The sequence below is a fragment of the Dermacentor variabilis genome, chromosome 8, assembly GCF_050947875.1.
Source record: "Dermacentor variabilis isolate Ectoservices chromosome 8, ASM5094787v1, whole genome shotgun sequence".
NCBI classification, from domain to species: domain Eukaryota; kingdom Metazoa; phylum Arthropoda; class Arachnida; order Ixodida; family Ixodidae; genus Dermacentor; species Dermacentor variabilis.
The window spans coordinates 101564787-101583717 of record NC_134575.1 but is presented as its reverse complement, the minus strand read 5'-3'; the positions used below and the strand labels follow the sequence as shown (position 1 = coordinate 101583717).

At 45.4% G+C, this 18931-nt stretch overlaps 2 protein-coding genes across 6 annotated transcripts in view; one reads left to right on the top strand and one right to left on the bottom strand.

Moving 5' to 3' along the window:
* LOC142590483 (uncharacterized) overlaps nt 1–18931 on the top strand; it is a 216582-nt gene that overhangs the window by 38324 nt on the left and 159327 nt on the right. The window lies entirely within an intron of this gene.
* The window catches only part of LOC142590486 (uncharacterized), a 40706-nt gene continuing 30389 nt past the window's right edge, over nt 8615–18931 (bottom strand). For both annotated transcript variants that reach the window (XM_075702646.1, XM_075702645.1), the window contains one exon: nt 8615–10291. In XM_075702646.1, coding sequence (XP_075558761.1) covers nt 9300–10291 — 992 coding nt within the window. In that variant the 3' untranslated portion in view covers nt 8615–9299. The remainder of the gene's footprint in view (nt 10292–18931) is intronic.

The window sequence follows — 18931 nt, the reverse complement described above, 5'->3', positions numbered from 1 at the left end:
GCCCATTCTTATTCTTCCGATTAACCCGCCGTGGTTGCTCAGTGGCTGTGGTGTTAGGCTGCTGAGCACGAGGTCGCGGGATCGAATCCCGGTCACGGCGGCCGCATTTCGATGGGGGCGAAATGCGAAAACACCCGTGTACTTAGGTTTAGGTGCACGTTAAAGAACCCCAGGTGGTCGAAATTTCCGGAGTCCTCCACTACGGCGTACCTCATAATCAGAAAGTGGTTTTGGCACGTAAAACCCCATAATTTCTTGTATTCTTCTGATTATTTCCGTCTCATGATCCGGATCCGCCGCACTACCTGTCCTAAGTAGATGTATTCCCTTACCACTTCCCGTGCCTCGCTACCTATTGTAAGTTGCTGTTCTCTTCCGAGACTGTTAACCATTACTTTAGTTTCCTGCAGATTAATTTTTAGCTGTTTGTTTTTCGAAAATTATTTAAAACGTATTCTGCATTTGACTTGTTTCACTTCTGGCCCTATTCCACCCGTATTCCATTTAATCTGAAAAATTATACTTATACACGCCATTAGTTTAAATCGATTTTAGACAGGAACAATGTACCAACATGTAATAAATAGTATTTTTTTTTCGTTTTGGAAGTTGCACACCTCAGGATTACCTCCTAATCCACTCAGATATATTGGGTGACATATGTGCGCCTTCAGACTTTGGCACATTACAACTATGTGAAGATGCACCTGCACCAACATGTGACCATTTCAGTGCAGGTTCTTTCAAAGTTTGCAACTTGCGAACTCGCATAGCATTTGTCTATCCACACAGTTAAGCCGTGTAGGTGTCTATGTATTAATAAACGTTAATATGAACTGGGAAATGCATGTGTGTGCAGTATGCTGCATGGCATTTTGTTACACAAGCGTTACTGTATGCTCGGACATGTTAGCTGCTGGCGTAATTCATAGCATGTTCTAGCATAATGTGACAAGCAGTCTCGTGCATCACTCTTTAATTGATATTCTCAAAGAGCACTGCCAGGAACAATTCACAATAATTACTAATCAGCTTGACAGCATAAATTTATCTGAACCGGAAAAGCAGAACTTGAACAATTCGTTGAAAGTAGGAAAACCTATATAAATTTCACAGGGTGTATACCAACAGGGAAAACCGGGAATTCTAAGGGATTTTGAATAGTCTGGAATACTCGGGGAACACACACGGAATTTGTGCTTCAATCAGGGAAAATTGGCTGTCATTTTATTGAAAGGGAACAAACGTCGCCCTTATGCTGGCTTGAGTAAGAGGAGTCGTAATGAATTGTCTGACGCTGTGTCGTCGGCTGGATAAGTTACCAGTGTGGAGTCAACGACCGATTTTCCGGACGCCCGATTTTTGGGAGATAATATGGACGGCTTCGCGGCGCCAACACGTACCCGGGACGTCTGAAATTTCGGATGCAAGAACCGTTCGCCGTCCGATATTTGGGACTTTCTGCTGCGGCCGCAGGTCCGAGATGGCATTAATCAAATCTAACACTGCATTTTTTATTATCTCGCCGCCTCGAACCGGCACTCTCGCACGCAGATCCAGTGGCAGCCGTAGCCACCACCACGGCAACGCGAGGCCTAGCTGCTTCGACGTTCGCTCTTAAGGTTCTTACCGTTAGGTGCCGTGTTTTTCATTGAAAGAATTCGCCGATGTCAGCAATGGCACCGACTGCGCCTCTGTAATACTTGTGATTGGTTTCGAAGCTGAACAGAAAGCACGGCGCGTTGTACAATGCCGGTTCCCGAAAGGCAGCTTCGCCTCGGCACAGATGTGTTACGCAGTGAAGCATACGGAAAGTATTGCGGTGAAGCTTAACAAGCGTGGGAAACGGAAATAGTCATGGGACGCAGTGCGTACTCCCTAATTATACACGCGCGCACCCGCCGTTTCCTTTCACAGTACGAGCACCAATATGCCTAATAAGTGTACTGGCAGGCCTTCACAGCTTTTTCAGACGTGCCTATGGCAATTTGAGCTTAAGGACAGTAAATGGTATAAATTCCTTTTTTTTTTCGACTGCCCGATTTTCCAGACGTTTTCGCGGCTCCTAGGGAGTCCGAAATATAGGACGTTCACTACAACTGACGAAGAGGATGCTTCAAGTTGTCCGTGGAACGAACGCGCGGCGGTAACAGGACGAGAAGATGAAATGACCGTCGCATTGAGGAATGATCGGGAAAGGAACTGTGCCGCCTCTGTGAAGGAGCTTGAGCTCAAAAAAGCAAAATGTTGAGGCCGTGATGCACGCGTGACCCTCATCCAAACCAAAATAAGCTCTTTATAGCGGCGAAACGCAACAGCGACGGGTTCTGCGTGGCCTGAGAGTATGCGATGGGGACAGTTGAGGTTGACTTCCCAGCTGCTCAGAATATCTCACTCGTAACAAAGTTAGGGCCTAATACCAATGAGCTTGCTATCAGTTGATAGAAATAGCTCGTTTGCGAAAATATTTGTTTCTGTGTGCGTCTGTTTTTATTCGTATTTGAAAATGTTTGACTCAATTTGCGATGGGCTTTACCATTTGTTTTTTCAGATATATTTTATACGCTGTGCGTTTTACTAACCCCTTCAGTTTTCCGCTTTGAATATAATGAACGCTGCTCCTTACTATTCAAACTAGGTTTAAGTCGTTCTTTTTTATTTTTAACATGCTTACTAGAGTGATATAGCATCGGGCGACATGGTGTCGGCCAGTCTTGACATAAAACAAAGCTCTGTCGGGGAATATTGCAAAGGCACTAGGGGAAATTGAAGTCAACTTGGTAGACACCCTGGTACCAGCACAATGGTATAAAAGCTGCAGATCCACTCGAGAAAACTAATATGACCCCACCGATAATGCTACAAGCAAGAATCCTCAGCACTGCAGCAACGTGGTAGACATATGAGTGTTTAAGCCCCAATGAAGTTGATCTCCCTAAACGTGGTCTAACGTTTAGTCCTACAAACAATTCGGTAAATGAATACGAACTCCACAAAGATATAACAGTTTCATGACGCATGTGCATCAAGGAATTCTTTTTCGATAGGCAGCATGCAGGCGTAGGAAAACGGGATACTCGGACCCAGTGGCGTAGCTAGGTCGTCTGGCACCCGGGGCCCATAGGTCTTCTGTCACCCCCCCCCCCCCGGTTGTAGTCAAGGAAGGCGAGGATATCGACAATTTCCGGGTGTCTTCAGACGTATATGACACCCCCCCCCCCCCCCACTGGCCCCTTGCACCCGGGGCCCACGGCCCCCCGGCCCCCCCTGTCGCTACGCCACTGCTCGGACCTAACAAGTGGACACCGGATGCCGAAAAGTGCCCAGACCTTGATCAGCAAGTAGCACGAAGCATAAGGACGCTGTGTTCTATGGACGTCAGACACTGGAGTTTTGCAAGACGCGTAGCGCCACCTGCCGGTGCGAAGAGGCAGTAATTGCATGAGTAGTGCGAAGCCCGGCTCCCTTGCTAAGTTGCCTATGCAGCTAGCGACTGCGAAACAACGATTGAACTAGATTTTGGTCCGTATCACGAGTGTTTTGCGCATTTAACACCCAGACCAGTGGCGTAGCAACAGGGGGGGGGCCGGGGGCCCCGGGTGCAAGGGGCCAGGGGGGGCGGGTGTCATATACGCCTGAAGACACCCCTCTTTCCGCCGGCTTGACTGGGCGCAAATGGCAAAGAATGCTCCGGTATCCAGTAGCCCGAGCTCATGCACCCGACGCGTTGCACCGCAGAATTGTCGGCTGCAGCTCTATCAGCACCCCACGAAATAATTGCACGAATGTGCGGGCTAAAAAAAATTTAATTCGCAAAATGGTCGCTAAACTACTCGCCCTAGCGGAACGTTTCATGTGGGGTGCGCTCGTGCCGTGCGTTCATGCTGGGAGCAGGAGTCGCTAAACATACAGTAAGGCGTTGAGGCGCTTGGGTCCCTCTTCCGTTCAGAACGCGCAGCGAACAAAGACAGCAGTATGCGATGGGGACAGTTGAGGTTGACTTCCCAGCTGCTCAGAATATCTCACTGAGCCCGGCACTCGCGTTTACGGTGAAGCGTTCGTTGAGAGCAATGTGCATAAGTGCGGCCGTCAAAAGTCGCGAATGGGATTCTCTGGATCGTCTTCAGACTCGGTTCGGCCGAAGAGTTTTGCGGCGTATGACTCGACAGGCTGTAGTCGCGGGCCCGCCGCGATGTTCGGCTCGCTTTTATTTCCCCTCTCCCGCTCGCTCCGAGAAGCCGCTGCGAAACCTGCCGTTATGTTTCACGCTTTCCTTCTTACCCTCGAAAATTTGAGAAAACTTTTGTTGTTGCGTGACTTCATGTTACAAGTACAGTGTCTGTATCAGCTGCACAGAAGTTTATTTAAAAAAAGGTGAACTTTGTTAGGATATTTCCCGATCGAGATTCTATGAAGTTGTGTTTTTGTGATTACTAGGAACTCGGTAGCGCGAAAAATATGGCAGATAAGTAATAATCGATCATATCCTTAATAATCCCTTAATTAGTACTTATAGAGGAAGCACTTCAATTCGAGAATTGAGGACTCAAAGTCATATTATTAACGCAACAAAAACTTCTTAAACAAAATCATTTTGGGTGCTACAACCTACAGACTACTTGGGCACTGCGGGCGGCGCCCACCCACGAAACACAGAACCTCTCAAAAACTTCTTTAAACGGCTACAAACGGCTATAGACGTCTTGGTCTACGATAAGACTGAAAATAGAATTTTTTCTAAACATAATTAACCTCAGCACTTGGAATATGCTAGTATATATTCTATCTGCGGCAAAACCCACTACTAGTGTCACTAGAGTCTGTTTTCTTACACACATTCAGAATGTCTAACTCAAGAAGTTTTCTAGATCTTTTTGTCTAAAAGTGCATAAAATGCCAAGCGACATGTTAAGAGTGCGGTTACCGTCGGCCGTCGGCGTTAGCGAATAAAAAACGCCACAGGCAAATCGAACTCGTTGGAAGCAACATAAGTTAATTGGCTTTAATATTAAATAATTTCACACGAGAACTTCAACAATCAAGGGCGTGTTATTGTTTTCCATACGGGGCGCGCACACGACGCCTGGATAGCGAAACGCCGGCGTTGCACAGCGGTGTGACGGAGACACCGCGCTGCGATCACTTCGGCGGCACAACTCAAATTTGTCGGACATCTCATTCTGTGCTGGAAACACTGGGAGGCAGGAAGTTTGAAAAAACGGCCACTGTCGCCCACGAGACGGTCTATGGACGACATGGAAAACGTGGACGCCGCTTCGCGCCGTGCGGTTTTGTTCGCGCTCCTAGACAGCTCCGACCAGACAGTACAATTTCCAAGTCGAGTGATGATTCTTCTGACACGGACAGTGAAATGGGGTGATGGGTTGCGCTTCCAAGCGCTTGTTCCTTTTTCTATTCTAGCGCCCTCTTACTTGATTTTCCTGTACTAAGTGCCCCTGCGGGAGCGCACGCATTCCCTTCGCAGATGGTGTGCGCATATGAGAGCGATCTCAGTCGGAGTGACGCGCTCCGACGCGATCCGGCCGAGCGCTCGCGATCTACCATTGGAATTCAACAAAAGACAACTCGCGAAAATCTACATAAAGGTGCGAAATTGAACAGTGATCAAGCAGAAGACTATGAGTTATGGATTATGAACAACACATTCGTTAAGTCTGTTGCAGTATCTCAGTGAAACGAGTCTGCACGCATACATTTAGTTTCACACTGACGTGACGCCGTGCGGCAACCAATAAGAATAAAAAATATGCATTTTGCTGCAGGCGAAGGGCACTGCTACATTCCAGGCGACGTGGACAATTATTCTTAGGGCTGCAATTGATACATTTAAGACTATTCTGGAACGGGAGTGACTTGTAACATTTTTTCGCAAAAATATACCTTAGGCTTTTGAGCATCCGACCAGGGGTGGGACTGCCCAGTCATTTTGGAGCAAGTAAAATTGCATTTTGGAGCAGCTTGGAGCAGGTCAATCTGAATTTTGGTAGAATAATGGGATAAGGAATATGGCAGCGCACTTCGAAACCATGACGAAACAGAATAAACCGAAACCAGCGCTCTTCTGCGACTGTCTTAAGCAACGTCTTAAGCTGAATTTTGAAGCAGATCACTCCCATACTGAAACCGTCTGCGAATTTTGCGAATTTTGGTAACAGTGCCTGTATATTTTTAATTTGTGGTAGCAATCACAAAAAAGATGCATTCTGCAATAGTGAATCTGGAATTTTGAAAAGTGTCCTAAGACATCTTTTTTTCATGTCTCTACAGTGTGGGTGAAATGCCTGGAAATGTGCTTCACCAACAGAACATATGGAGAAGCGAGAGTTATGAATTACGAATTTTTCTTCAACTGTGAGGCTTTTTTTTCGAGGAATTCGTATGGGTTTCCATTGTAGCAATTTCTACGATTGGGTGGATGTCTCATTCTTTAAAATTTATTTATTTATTTATTTACTCTCATACCCACAGCGCCATTTAGGCATTACAGCCGGGGGGGGGGGGGTTACATACATCAATGTAAACAGCTTATGGCATCCAATAAACAGCATTAAACTATACAATTTACTATACAATACAAAACACATACACACAATTAAGTAATAAAGCACTATGTAATGATAGCAAACTCTACAATTACTATATACTGTAAAATTTCCCTAATTAATTCTCCTAATTTCCCCGAATTAATTACTTCTCTCCACCATGCGGGTTTACGCAGAGCTATTACGTCGAATTATGGTAGTTTAGTGTTGTGATAACAATTATATGGACACTCCAGGCGCATTTCTGCCATTGTTGTCGCCATGGTTTTATGTATGAAGTCCAGGCGTAATAACATTGTCGCCGCGTGCCATATGCTGTATGTGCGAGTGAAACTTGCAAGGGTCACCCAAAGATTCTGGCTCAATCTCGTGCGTGCAAGGGAGGAAAGTGGGGAGGAAGCATGCCATCTTCCATTACGGACGAGGCACTGGGGGAAGGCACGGGGGCCGAGGGCATTCTACTTTGGCGACGGCTGCTGCACACGGCACAGCCACACAGGTCCTCCCTTGAAAGTTACCTGTGACATGGACAAAGTGCGACGAGTGCTGGTAGCTTCGTATGCGCTGTACTTTTGACACTTAGTTGGCATTGAAGCGAGAGGCCGCACAAAGGTCAATTCACTCGCCACTGCTGCATATTTCCTGCAGCGTTCTAACAGCAAGTGCACACGGTGATCGAGTGGGACGTGTTTACATTTGCTTGTGCGCACGTGACACCATGCTCGTTATTTAGTAAGCGAATGTTTACAAGTTTATACGGCCAATAAAACTACTATCCCTACTTCCTATAGCTGTCTACTAATTTGCTATCGCAATCAATGCTTCACCTTTCGGGCAACACTGCGACTTCTTTTGAAAGCAGTTTCTACGTAAGAGACCAGGGCAATTCCAAAGTAGCCAATGTTTAACTTTCTGGCCTAGCGTAGAACTGTTCCAATTTGTTCCATTCAAAATCCGCCATTAGCTCTTCATGATGGGTCAACATGTCAGGCCTTGCCCATATGGGCATAGGAACAGATTGGTATAGTTTTACGCTATAACAGCCTTGGGACAGCGATGCCCAACCACTGAACCCACTGTAGCACAAGCACTCCTAATACTTAATTTGCTAGCAGTGCCATCAGCCTACTTTTTGTTGTTTTGCGTCTCAGCTAGGGAGCATCACGCCGCTTGACCCGCTCAACCAAATTCTAGTACACTCCAAATACAGCCGCCCTGGCCGTTTTGACAGCAGCAATGACAGCCGGAAGTGGCCATGCCACGCCGGCCACTTCCGGCCATTCCTGTGTTACAAGCACAAAAATTACGATAAACTGTGAGGGAGGCACCATTGCGCAGTGTGTGTGGAATGTGAACAGCTGCGCTCCTTTTCAGAGAATAAATTCGCTCGCTGTTCGTGGCCGCTGCCGGAGCACCATGCCGAAGCCGTTCTGGCGCAGCGTGGTGCAATTTCGATTGCTTTTCTGTGTTTGGCGCAGGAATTTACATTTGTGTCAAAATGGTGCAATCGGCGCAGTAGTCCCATCCCTGTCTGACACTTCCGCTTGTGTGAACATGCCGTTAATGGCACGCTGTGCTTAAGGTGGTAGCCACATGGTTGGCCTGCGCGGCAGATTATGCAGTGCAGAAAAAGAATGGCTGGGCCATATATCATCGCATGTGCTTCAAGAGAAATAGCACTCGAGAATAAAGATAACACATTTAACTGCATATAATGGAGGCCAAACCCAGATGTTGTGGCAATGCTAAGGCAGATCCAGAAGCTCCTCTCACCCGACCCTCCTCTGCCAGCTTCTCTGCGCATTGAGTATGCAGCACGATCCCCTCTTATTACCATTCCATTCTCTGCCAGCATTATTGAGCCCTTACGTTAAGACTCAAGACTTAAATTACTCGTGTATATTCGTTATAACAAGTGCCTTTGGTGCTAATAATAAACTTCTAACTGCCTTCACTCTTCTTCTCTTGCAACCCCCGGTAGTACAATAATATGCTAACATCACTATATTGCATGCTGCCATTCAAGTACTAAATTAAGAACAGACAACGAATACTCATAAAACAGTCATTTATTTGGTGTTATGATGAAACAGACAGTGGTTAGCCTGCTTGCTGAACCATCAATTGCTGAAAAAAAGTACCCATCCGTAAAAAAAAAAGGGGGCAAATAGAATAATACACAAAAGTCTCTAGGATGAACCATGTATAACAGAACTTATAGGAAACAAATGCATGAATAGGTCTAACCGAACAAGTTCATATGTTCCAAAAGACTATAGTGAAAAAAAATGCAGAACTCAGAAAGCAGATCATTCAGAGATCTGTGGTCTAATAATAAGTACTATTACAATGAACATACATACTTTGTAGGGGCATGCAAACAATAATTGTTGAGATTGAAACAAATATTGAATATTTTTCTAGTAATGAAATGTCACGATATAACAAAGCAAATTGCTGATTGAGTCTTCATTATATTAAGGATTAGCACAATTTTTAGATTTTTATCAGCTATAATGGCTTTGTGTGGGTCACTTTTCATCATTTCTTTTGCTCTATGTCCTATGACATGCTGAGAAAAGATCTAGAGTAAATATGGTGAACCAATAAAAGTGTTTCAAGGTCCCTTTAAAAGCACATGTAGACACTTGTGCTATCTGACGCAGTAGAACACTATGCAGCATTCCACACGTCTGTAGATTAGTAATTCGACTCTATTTCAACATGGTTGTTGACCTACCCTACAGTATCAGGGTGCTGTGCTCTCTTATGTTTGGTCAAGTGATCAGACTGCATAAAGGACTTGGAGCAGACGGTGCAATTGTATGGCCGGTCACCTGGATGAACGCGCTGATGTATCTTCAAGGACCTCTTCAATGGGAAACTCCGAACACATAAAGTACATTGAAATGGCTTCTCGTCTGTGTGTGTGCGCAGGTGCTTCATAAGGTTGCCCTTTTGTGAGAAGTTCCGAGAGCATGAAGGGCACTGATATGGCTTCTCGCCAGTGTGAGTACGCAGGTGGGATTTCAGAATGGCCTTTTGTGAGAAACTCTGAAGGCATGACGGGCACTGAAATGGTTTCTCACCTGTGTGAGTGCGCAGGTGGCTTTTCAGGTGGATCTTTCGTGTGAAGCTCTGTGAACATAAAGGGCACTGAAATGGCTTCTCACCTGTATGGGTGCACAGGTGTTTCATAAGGTTGCCCTTTTCTGAGAAGCTCCGAGAGCATGAAGGGCACTGATATGGCTTCTCGCCTGTGTGGGTGCGCAGGTGGGATTTCAGCTTTGCCTTTTGTGAGAAGCTCTGAAGGCACGAAGGGCATTGAAATGGCTTCTCACCTGTGTGAGTGCGAAGGTGGCTTTTCAGGTGGGTCTTTCGTGAGAAGCTCCGAGAGCATGAAGGGCACTCAAATGGCCTCTCGCCTGTGTGGGTGCGCAGGTGCTCTTTCAGGTGGGTCTTTTGTAAGAAACTCCGAGAGCATGAAGGGCACTGAAATGGCTTCTTGCCTGTGTGGGTGCGCAGGTGCTCTTTCAGGTTGACCTGTTGTGAGAAGCTCTGAAGGCATGAAGGGCATTGAAATGGCTTCTCGGCAGTATGGACGCTGGCATGCGTTTCCAGATGAGACAGTTTATGAGTCTCGTAGTCACATAATTGAGATCGGTGGAAGCATCCTTGTTTTGAGTTGTCACATTTGGCAGTTGATGGAGAAATAGAAGGCCTCGATGCTGCACAAATAAAACAAAAGTAAGAGTTACTATAAAATGCCAAATAGGAACACGGATGCTAAATTTAATGACAAGCTCTCTTTTCCTTTATTTATTCGGGAAATCTTGAGGGTGATTTCAAGTATGATGGAACAAAGAACTCTTATTGGTCCTTTTTAATTTACCAAATATTTCTGTATCTGAATGCTTTATGACCCTGTTTGTGAAGTCCACCAATAAACCTTATTTTTCAGCAAGGCAAAAAATTACAAACTGAGTGAATGTGGAGTGTTTGAGAACTTTTATGCACATTTAAAACAGCGCAAATAACACGGACAAGGGAGGACACAGGACGCGCGCTGACGCAGCAAGGGACAAGGGAGGACAGAGGACGCAGCGCTCGTCCTGTGTCCTCCCTTGTCCGTGTTATTTGTGCTGTTTTAAGTATGAATGATCCGTACCAACTAGCTCGCACCCAAACCCTTCTGAAACTTTCATGCATTTCTATGATCCTTAGAGAACAGTTTAAAATGCTCTGACCCAGCTTGCTCTCTCAACCTCAATGAGCACTGGAGCCCAGAAGGACACATTTGGCACTTGCAAAAATTGTTACAATTCACTGGCACAACTAATTTGTCTCGTAAGAGATTTCATCAGTGAGTTTCTTCTTGATCACATGCCTGTAGCCTGGCAACTATATCGGATTCCAGATGTGAGGTTCTTAATCTATGCGGATGACATCACTTTGTGGTCCGTGCATAAAGATATATCTAGACAAACTCAACAGCTTCAAGAAGCCCTTGATGTGCTGAACAACTACGCTCAGAAAGCAGGGTTGGACATTTCCGCCCAAAAATCAAGCTATGTTGTGGTGGCCAACAAGAAAGGACGCACAAGAATCACGCAGCACCCCTTTACATTTAGACTCGGCACAGTGACAATCCCTGAGGCTTCTGAGGTCCGCATACTGGGTCTCGATATTCACCACTCCGGCAGTGGTGCACACTGGCTCCGTAAAACCAGACGGAGTTCGACAAATACCATTCAGCTTATTCGTCGCATTGCAGCAAAAGCAGCTGGAGCTCGTACTGACGTAGCTCGACGGTTGGTGCGTGCAGCCTTGCAGCCACGAATTTTATACCAAGCACAATTTCAACGGCTGACTTTGGCACAGCTGGCACAATTGGAGACGATTAATCGCAATGCTATGCGCACAATCACAGCACTGCCCCGCATCACTCTGATACCAACCTTACAGGAACATGTCCAGCTCAACACAATTGCAGAGCTAATTTTGCAACGTGAAAAAGCACGTGAAATAACAAAGCAACTTATTCCTGCTGTCGCTGCGTTGCATGCTCATTTTTGCCGCGTCTCTCGGATTGACAATCAGCCTTATCCAATGCCTCCCTGGGAATTCACCAACATCACAACTAATAAGCCAACGAAGTTACGATGCAGCGATACAACAGGTATTATTGACGAACACAATATCGTCTATGCATCATGCGCTAACACCTGCAAAGTCTACACGGATGCTGCCATTCTCCCAGACGGCGGAAGGACATCATTCCTGAGTACTATGCATAATTTCATCAGCGGCCACCAGCGCTATTTATCTATGGAAGCCAGCGCTCTAGTAATGGAACTTCAAGCCATCCACGACGCTGTGCAAGATGCGACATCTAAGCTGCCTATCATCAAGCAACTAGATATCTTCACTGATTCTTTAGCAGCTATTCAGGAACTCAAGAAGGTTGATAAGGCTATGGATATCTGCGAGACAATACACACTATGAATATTAAGACAGCTACTTGCGTCAAGGTACACTGGATTCAAGGCCATTCAGCGAACCCTCACAACATTGCTGCTGACCAGCAGGCACACTGCCCTCCTAATCCTGATCTTCCGCCTATTCCCATCCCACCTCAACCCCTTAACTCGCTCCGAGCCCGTAAAAACTTCCTCCGGCAGGACACACGCGCTCTTATCCCACCGTGTGTCTGCTCCCTCCCCTTTCACCTTACTAGGGTGGAGGAAGTTGTGCTTAGGAGGCTTCGGGCCGGGGTGGCCCTTACACCGGCTGTTATCTCAAGGTGGAACTGGTCGCATTTACCACTGGGAGCTACGTGTCCATACTGCTCCGTTCCTGTGATGGAAGCAGATGCATACCACCTAATATGGACATGTACTGGTTTAGAATCGGAACGCTCGCGTCTCCTACTGCAAGCCGGCCTCCCCTACAGTGTGACAACCAGCTATGACCGCAGGATACATGACAACAGATTCCACAAAACACTGCTTCAGTTCATACACAACACAGGCCTCACAGCACACATATAATACACATATACGCATCAAGAATTATGCCTTAAGGGCAAGTCTTTATCGCAATAAAAAAAAAGATCACATGCTGAACTTTGGCAACGTTTCCGTAAGTTGAAACTACAAGGAGCTAGTTAGGAAATATAGTATTTTTTCCCATATAACCCACCAACATGTACAACTGGCAGCCTCTTTGAGAACAGTCGCTAAGCATGGACAGCTTGGCTAGTAGTTGTGAATAGCATTATGATACATCGTTCTAGTGCGCAAATACAAACGAGCAGAAAAGGACAACAAGAACGCCGGTTCTTGTTGTCCTTTTTTGCTCGTCCATGTTTATTTGTGCGCTGGAAATATGTTTCATAATGCTTTTAGAACAGCCCAAGAAGAAAAAAACATTTGTGCATATAACCCACAAAAGTAACTGTATACAGCCCTCAGACATTTGCAGAAACAGTATCCACTTGGGAATAAACGACTTGTCCATGCCATATCCTCAGCCAGTGACTCTGTTCCACCGTTTTCAGAGATGCTGCTGGGCCGTTGAGCAAAGCTTATCATGATCCAAGTATTACTTTGCCGGCACTGTGTGCACTATTCGCTAACTGCTAAACGCAAAATGACGGCCCATAGAGAAGAGGAGAATGATTGACAATGAAGGAGGGGAGAAGGGAGCTTCAACACACAGGGGTGGAAAAACGGCGGGTTTCCACAGGAGACAACAAAAGTTTGAGTAGTCGAGAACCTTGCCCTGAAGTGTGGCTTTGTGGCACCGCATGCTGTGCTGCCATGAAGCCAGACCTTAAATCAAAATTCCTATGATCCGCACCCCGACCCTGATCTTACTGCAAAATTCTTGAAATTTTCCGTATGGGTTATACACGCCAACATACGGTAACTTCTTTATGAGTGATCTAGCCTTTCTTCAACCGAGAAGAGTACTTGCTAACCTGTGCTTTATTCAGTGCCATTTTTATAGGCTTAACAAAGTTTACATATTCAGTTGCAGTTTTGTTCAAAGTGAAAAAAATTTGACACATACTCTGCTCCTTGTGCTGTCAGCATAATATAGTGGCGAATTGTTGCTTGAACTGACAAGGAATGCTACAAACTACTCCCTCAGCAAAATGCAATGCATTTTAACACACTAGCAGACAAAGGCATAACATAGCATACCATACAAACCTGTATATAACATGAGGTTTTTTCTAAATTTTACCATGTGGAATTTCTGCCTCTTGGTGTATGCGGATCCCAAAGTTTTCCGTCCAATATTTGCAGTTCCGGTTTAATTGTTGCTCAGTTCTTTCACCATTAAGACTCATAGTGGAAGATGCATTACCTTGCGTTGCCATCGGTAGGCTGCTGCTTTTTTCAACCGGTGCCATTTTGACCACGCCACAAATCGGCATGTTTGCCTAAAGTTCATCTCGCATGATGTTGGGACTGCAAAAGCAGTGCCCAGCTGCCTTTAGGAGGAAAGTTATTCTAGCTGCCGAGACCATCGGGAATTGTGCCGCAAGGCGGCACTTTTGTGTCACCCAGAGCAGCATTCATGGCTGAAAGAAGCAAAGGAGGTAATTTTTTCGTCCGACGACCTGAGAAGTTTCCGAGAGGCAACGAACAGACTCCTTCCCGAGATTGAACAAGATCTGACTGCTATTGTGCAATGCCAACGGGCTGCTCCCCAGGCTGTGAACATTGAGCTGCTACAAGCAAAAGCAAGAGAAATTGCCCAGGAGAAAGGCATTCCGTGGAATTATTTCAAGACTAGCAAAAACTGGGTATCGCATTACCGTATATACTTGCATAATGATCGCACTCGCTTAATGATCATACCCCTGAATTTAGTCGTCAAAATTCAATTTTTCTTCTTTCATGTGTAGTGATCGCACCCTGAACTTGCCGCAGTGATATGTCGTTTGCCAAGTCTAGCCAATGATGATTGTGCTTACCATCTGTGAAATGCTGTCGAGTGCTACGTGAACGACTCTTCAAGATATACTAAGCGGTCTGAATGCACCAAACATTCTTAAGCATATGCCCCATTTCATTCCTTTCATCACTTTCCACATTTCCATGAAAACAAAAAAAGCTACATGCAAACTTGCCTTGGTTTTATTATTTGTAAGCTTCATAATGGTTGTGGTCAACAACAACAACAAAAGAGGCACCTTTCGATTCTTCTCGTCTGCACTCGTGGGCACGCAACAAATCGCAAGCAGCAACGATAGTAGCCATGTTTACACTGATACATTATAAGTGTACCCTACTCATACGCCGACGCTTGTAACACAGCTATTTGCCCACCCTTAGCAGGAACGTGCCGTATTAGGATAGTAGTGAAGACAAATGCCGCAGTTTCCGCAGCATGCCCATAATGTGTTTCTAGGTCACTGGCAGCTAAGCCCACCCATCTCTGTTTCTGTCGCCTCAAAGTAGACATGGCTATGTTATCGCCGTAAACTTGCCAATAGTAACGTTATTATTCAGTACTGATACAGAACAAACTGTTTCAATGTGCATAACATACTCAGGAGAAGAAAAATAATCGCGTTCGAAGCGTTTGACGGCACTTGACGGCACTGAAGGCAATTTTCCGTGGGAAGATCTCTCGGACAAGGGGCTTTCGGGAGACAATGCTGGTGAAACGGACGACGACTGAATGTTAAGGGCAATGAAAATAAATGCTTTCTGTGAGCTTTCCACACTCGCATTATATGCAGATGAACCTTTTTTTCATTTTTGCTATCCTCAAATTACAGCCCGTACCATATGTGGGTCCGGATTATATGCGGGTTCTTACGTAACCTAAACAGCTGGATAAAAACAAGGATGGCAACCGTACACAGTTATTTTCCGGTTACATTTGGGTCAACCTTCATGCTTGTTTTTTGCAAGGCATAGTTGACTAATGCGGGCTTGGAATTTTGTTGCATCTTCACATGAAGGAATACAGCCGAACCCGGCTGCATCGAATTCACAAAAAAAACGCCTATCAGTTCAATATAGAGCATAATTCGATATAAGCCTGCTAAAGAATTGGATGTCATAAAAGCACATACCATTTATAAAAGCACTTTATTGATGAAACAGGTTAGTTGTGCATGAAACAGTCCTGTATTTTCTTCTGCTTGGGCAGTTTCGCTGCCAGCGATGCACGCACTTCTCCACATTGTCTAAGGAGTCGGAGCAGCTGAGGCTGCAACCTTCCACATTCGTGCAGAAGCACCGGACTAGTGCGGGTGCACCAATCACCTCAGAGGACATGGGCAAAGGACCGTCGTTGCTTTCCTCATTGTGCCCACTTTCACTTGTGCTCGGTACGATGTTGGCAATGTAGTCTTCGTGTTCAGGCTATCCCGTGGTCGCGACACCATTATCTGCACTCACAAACTCGTTGACCATTGATTCGTCAATGCATTCCGTAAATTCTAACAGCTCGGTCCAAACTTTGGCAACACCAGCAGCGGTTTGCTCGCATTCATCAACAATTAATAATCACCGAGAAGGCGGAAGCCGGCACGCCTGAAGCAATTTCGGATGAACCACTTGTACACGGTCGTGCGTATGCTTCTGGCGCCACGGGCACCGGGTCACGAGTTTGTACACTTTAGCCCTAATCTGCCCCTTATTCAAGATTGTGCTGAGAGTGCTCCTCGGAATCTTGCATGCTGCGGGGCAACCCAACTTCTCACCGCATTCGACCCAATTTATGATTTCAAGCTTCATGGCGATCGAAAATAAAATTCTGCCGCTTCATCACGGCAACACTGCGAGAGAAGGCCCACAAGGCGCAAACACAATGAACCCGAAAAGCAGCGGGACAACTCGCACTTGTGCCATCTTGCATGACGAGGGCACAAGAGCCTTTGATTGGTTGTCTGTGCAAGCGCTGCGTGCGGACCAGGACCAGATTTTACAGGAAGGTGTCGATGGCTCGCTTGACGCAGTGCGGTCACGGTAAGGAGAACGGTTTTATGGAGCAGCGCTGCTGGGTTTCCCTGCCACCACAATGGAAAGCCAACTTCTGGGGGCACTTCGAAGCCACTTGACGTTTGATATATCGGGAGTCAAATGCTATTTTCATTCGATCTAAGCGTAACCTTTGCTATATAAACCTATTGTAACTATACCGTGTTCAGAAATTCTTCAATATAAGTACATATAAGTATAGTTCGATGTAAACGGGTTCAATATAGTCGGGTTTGACTGTACCGCATGAACATGGCAGCTAGAATGGCTAGAAAAACAGCTTGGCTTGAATATAGCCAAAGCAGTTGGGCAGGAAACAACAACAGGATATAGCAGTTACTGTAGAAATAAAGCAACAGTTCGTAAATTATGAGCTACATCAACATCACCTGAATGATTAAAAAAACAAACATTAATCTGCTATGGCTAGGCCCACACTTCATCAGATGCTTCTCCCCAAAGCCTCCGTTCGATTGGTATCACACTGACCTCTGTTTCCAGCACAGGAATTGAGAAACACAAAAACAACTTCAGATAAAAGAATTCTGATAGAAAATGCTCCCCGACATTTTCTATGTCAGCAATGCAGTATTAATAATCTGAGTAGCAAGTTTTTCATTGGAAAAAGAAAAAAATTAGTACCACAAATATTGGTCCTAGGTCCCTATGGCCGAGCCCTCCTTGTCACAATAGAATTTTTATGCATTTCAATGTTCACAGGTTGACAGTTATTTCTCTGATGCACCAGAATGCCATGCAGCTTACTGCAGCCCCATTTAGAATCCTAGTTCCAGTTCTATTACCTCTGTCAGATATACTGGAATGCCAAGTTCTTGTACTTAGCTGTAACACAGTAGAACTCCACCGATATGTTTTGCGAGTGACAAAAGAGGTAATGTAACAGCTGGGAGAAGGTAACGGTCAGGAAGGCCGCACTTTTCCACAGCAACGTCAGAAACACCTCTGAATGGCTGCAAGTAGAGTTATTAGACATCTTGATGCTTGTACCTTGACCGGGGACGGAGTGTGCACGTGCGTATAACCAGAGGCCTTCCATGTTTCCTGGTCATGAAACTCCACCGTCAGACTATGGAAGTGGTTACGCTGCTCAAAGCTGCCACGTGGCGGCGTCACTGTGCCTTTGAGGGCATCTTTCTCTTACAGAAACGCTTGCACGGTGCAAGACGAGCTTATTGATATGGTGCATTGTGTGCATGTGCTGCACTATTTTTCGGGTTATGGACTGTTTAGCTTAAGCGGAAGGATAGGACAACAATGCTGAACACGTGTTGCATGCCGGGGTGCCGTTCCAGCAACAAGGGAATGACCGAAAAGGTATTGTTTTGCTTACCAAGTAAGAAGGAGCAGTGCGAGAAATGTATATGGGCCATACCGTGGCAGGAATGTGGTGGTTTTAACTTTGAATGCAAATATAGGCATTTGTGCACGAAACTCTTCGTCACCTTGGACATCATCACTGCCTACAGTTTCAACACAAATTGTGACCCCGTGTCCCTGGAGCATGAAAAGCAGATACCAAAGCTTAGCGCCATCACCAGAATTTTTGAAGGCCTTCCAGCGTATTTCACGAAACCTAAACCTCAGTCCTGCTCATGGACAGTTTGACTAGTTTGACCAACATGCAAATGACCACATGAGTCATCAAGTACGATTGAGGAGCACCAATTTCTTTATTAAAAAAAATTGTCCGAGTAAGAAAGAACTGCGGTATTGGTGTTTCACTGTTTTGTTAAACTAAGCCCATCCCTCATGTAATACCTCACGTAATACCTCAAAGGCCCCATCTCTGGGGCCTTTGAGGTATAATAAATAAATAAAAAAATTGATTCATCATCTGCTTTAGCATAATCCTTAATCTGAATTATTTTTCGGGGTAGTCTGACATTATTCACAGCTATCGACGACGAAAGAGAAATGAGTTTATGGTCCGAAATGCCAGTTTCAATTTCGACAGTTCCTTCACCAAAAACTTCGCTGAGGAATAAGAGGCCAAGAATATTCCCTCCCCGAGTACATACACTGACAACCTGCTGAAGACTGAAAGTTGGCACGATATCAATGAGTATGTCAGAGGAAAGACTGTGTCCACAACTCCAATTCTGCCATTCTATTTGTGGGAGATTAAAATCACCAGCTTTTTTCTCCATAACTGAAAAGGTGATCATATAATTTCTGCATAAAGTGATCATCAGCATTTGATGTCCGATACACAGAACATAATATGAATGGCACACCCCAAACAGACACACTCAAGAACAAACTTTCATGATTATCTGTCGGATCTAGCTCCCTTACAACACTATTCTTTGCAATAACTGTGACGCCATCGCCTCGAGAGG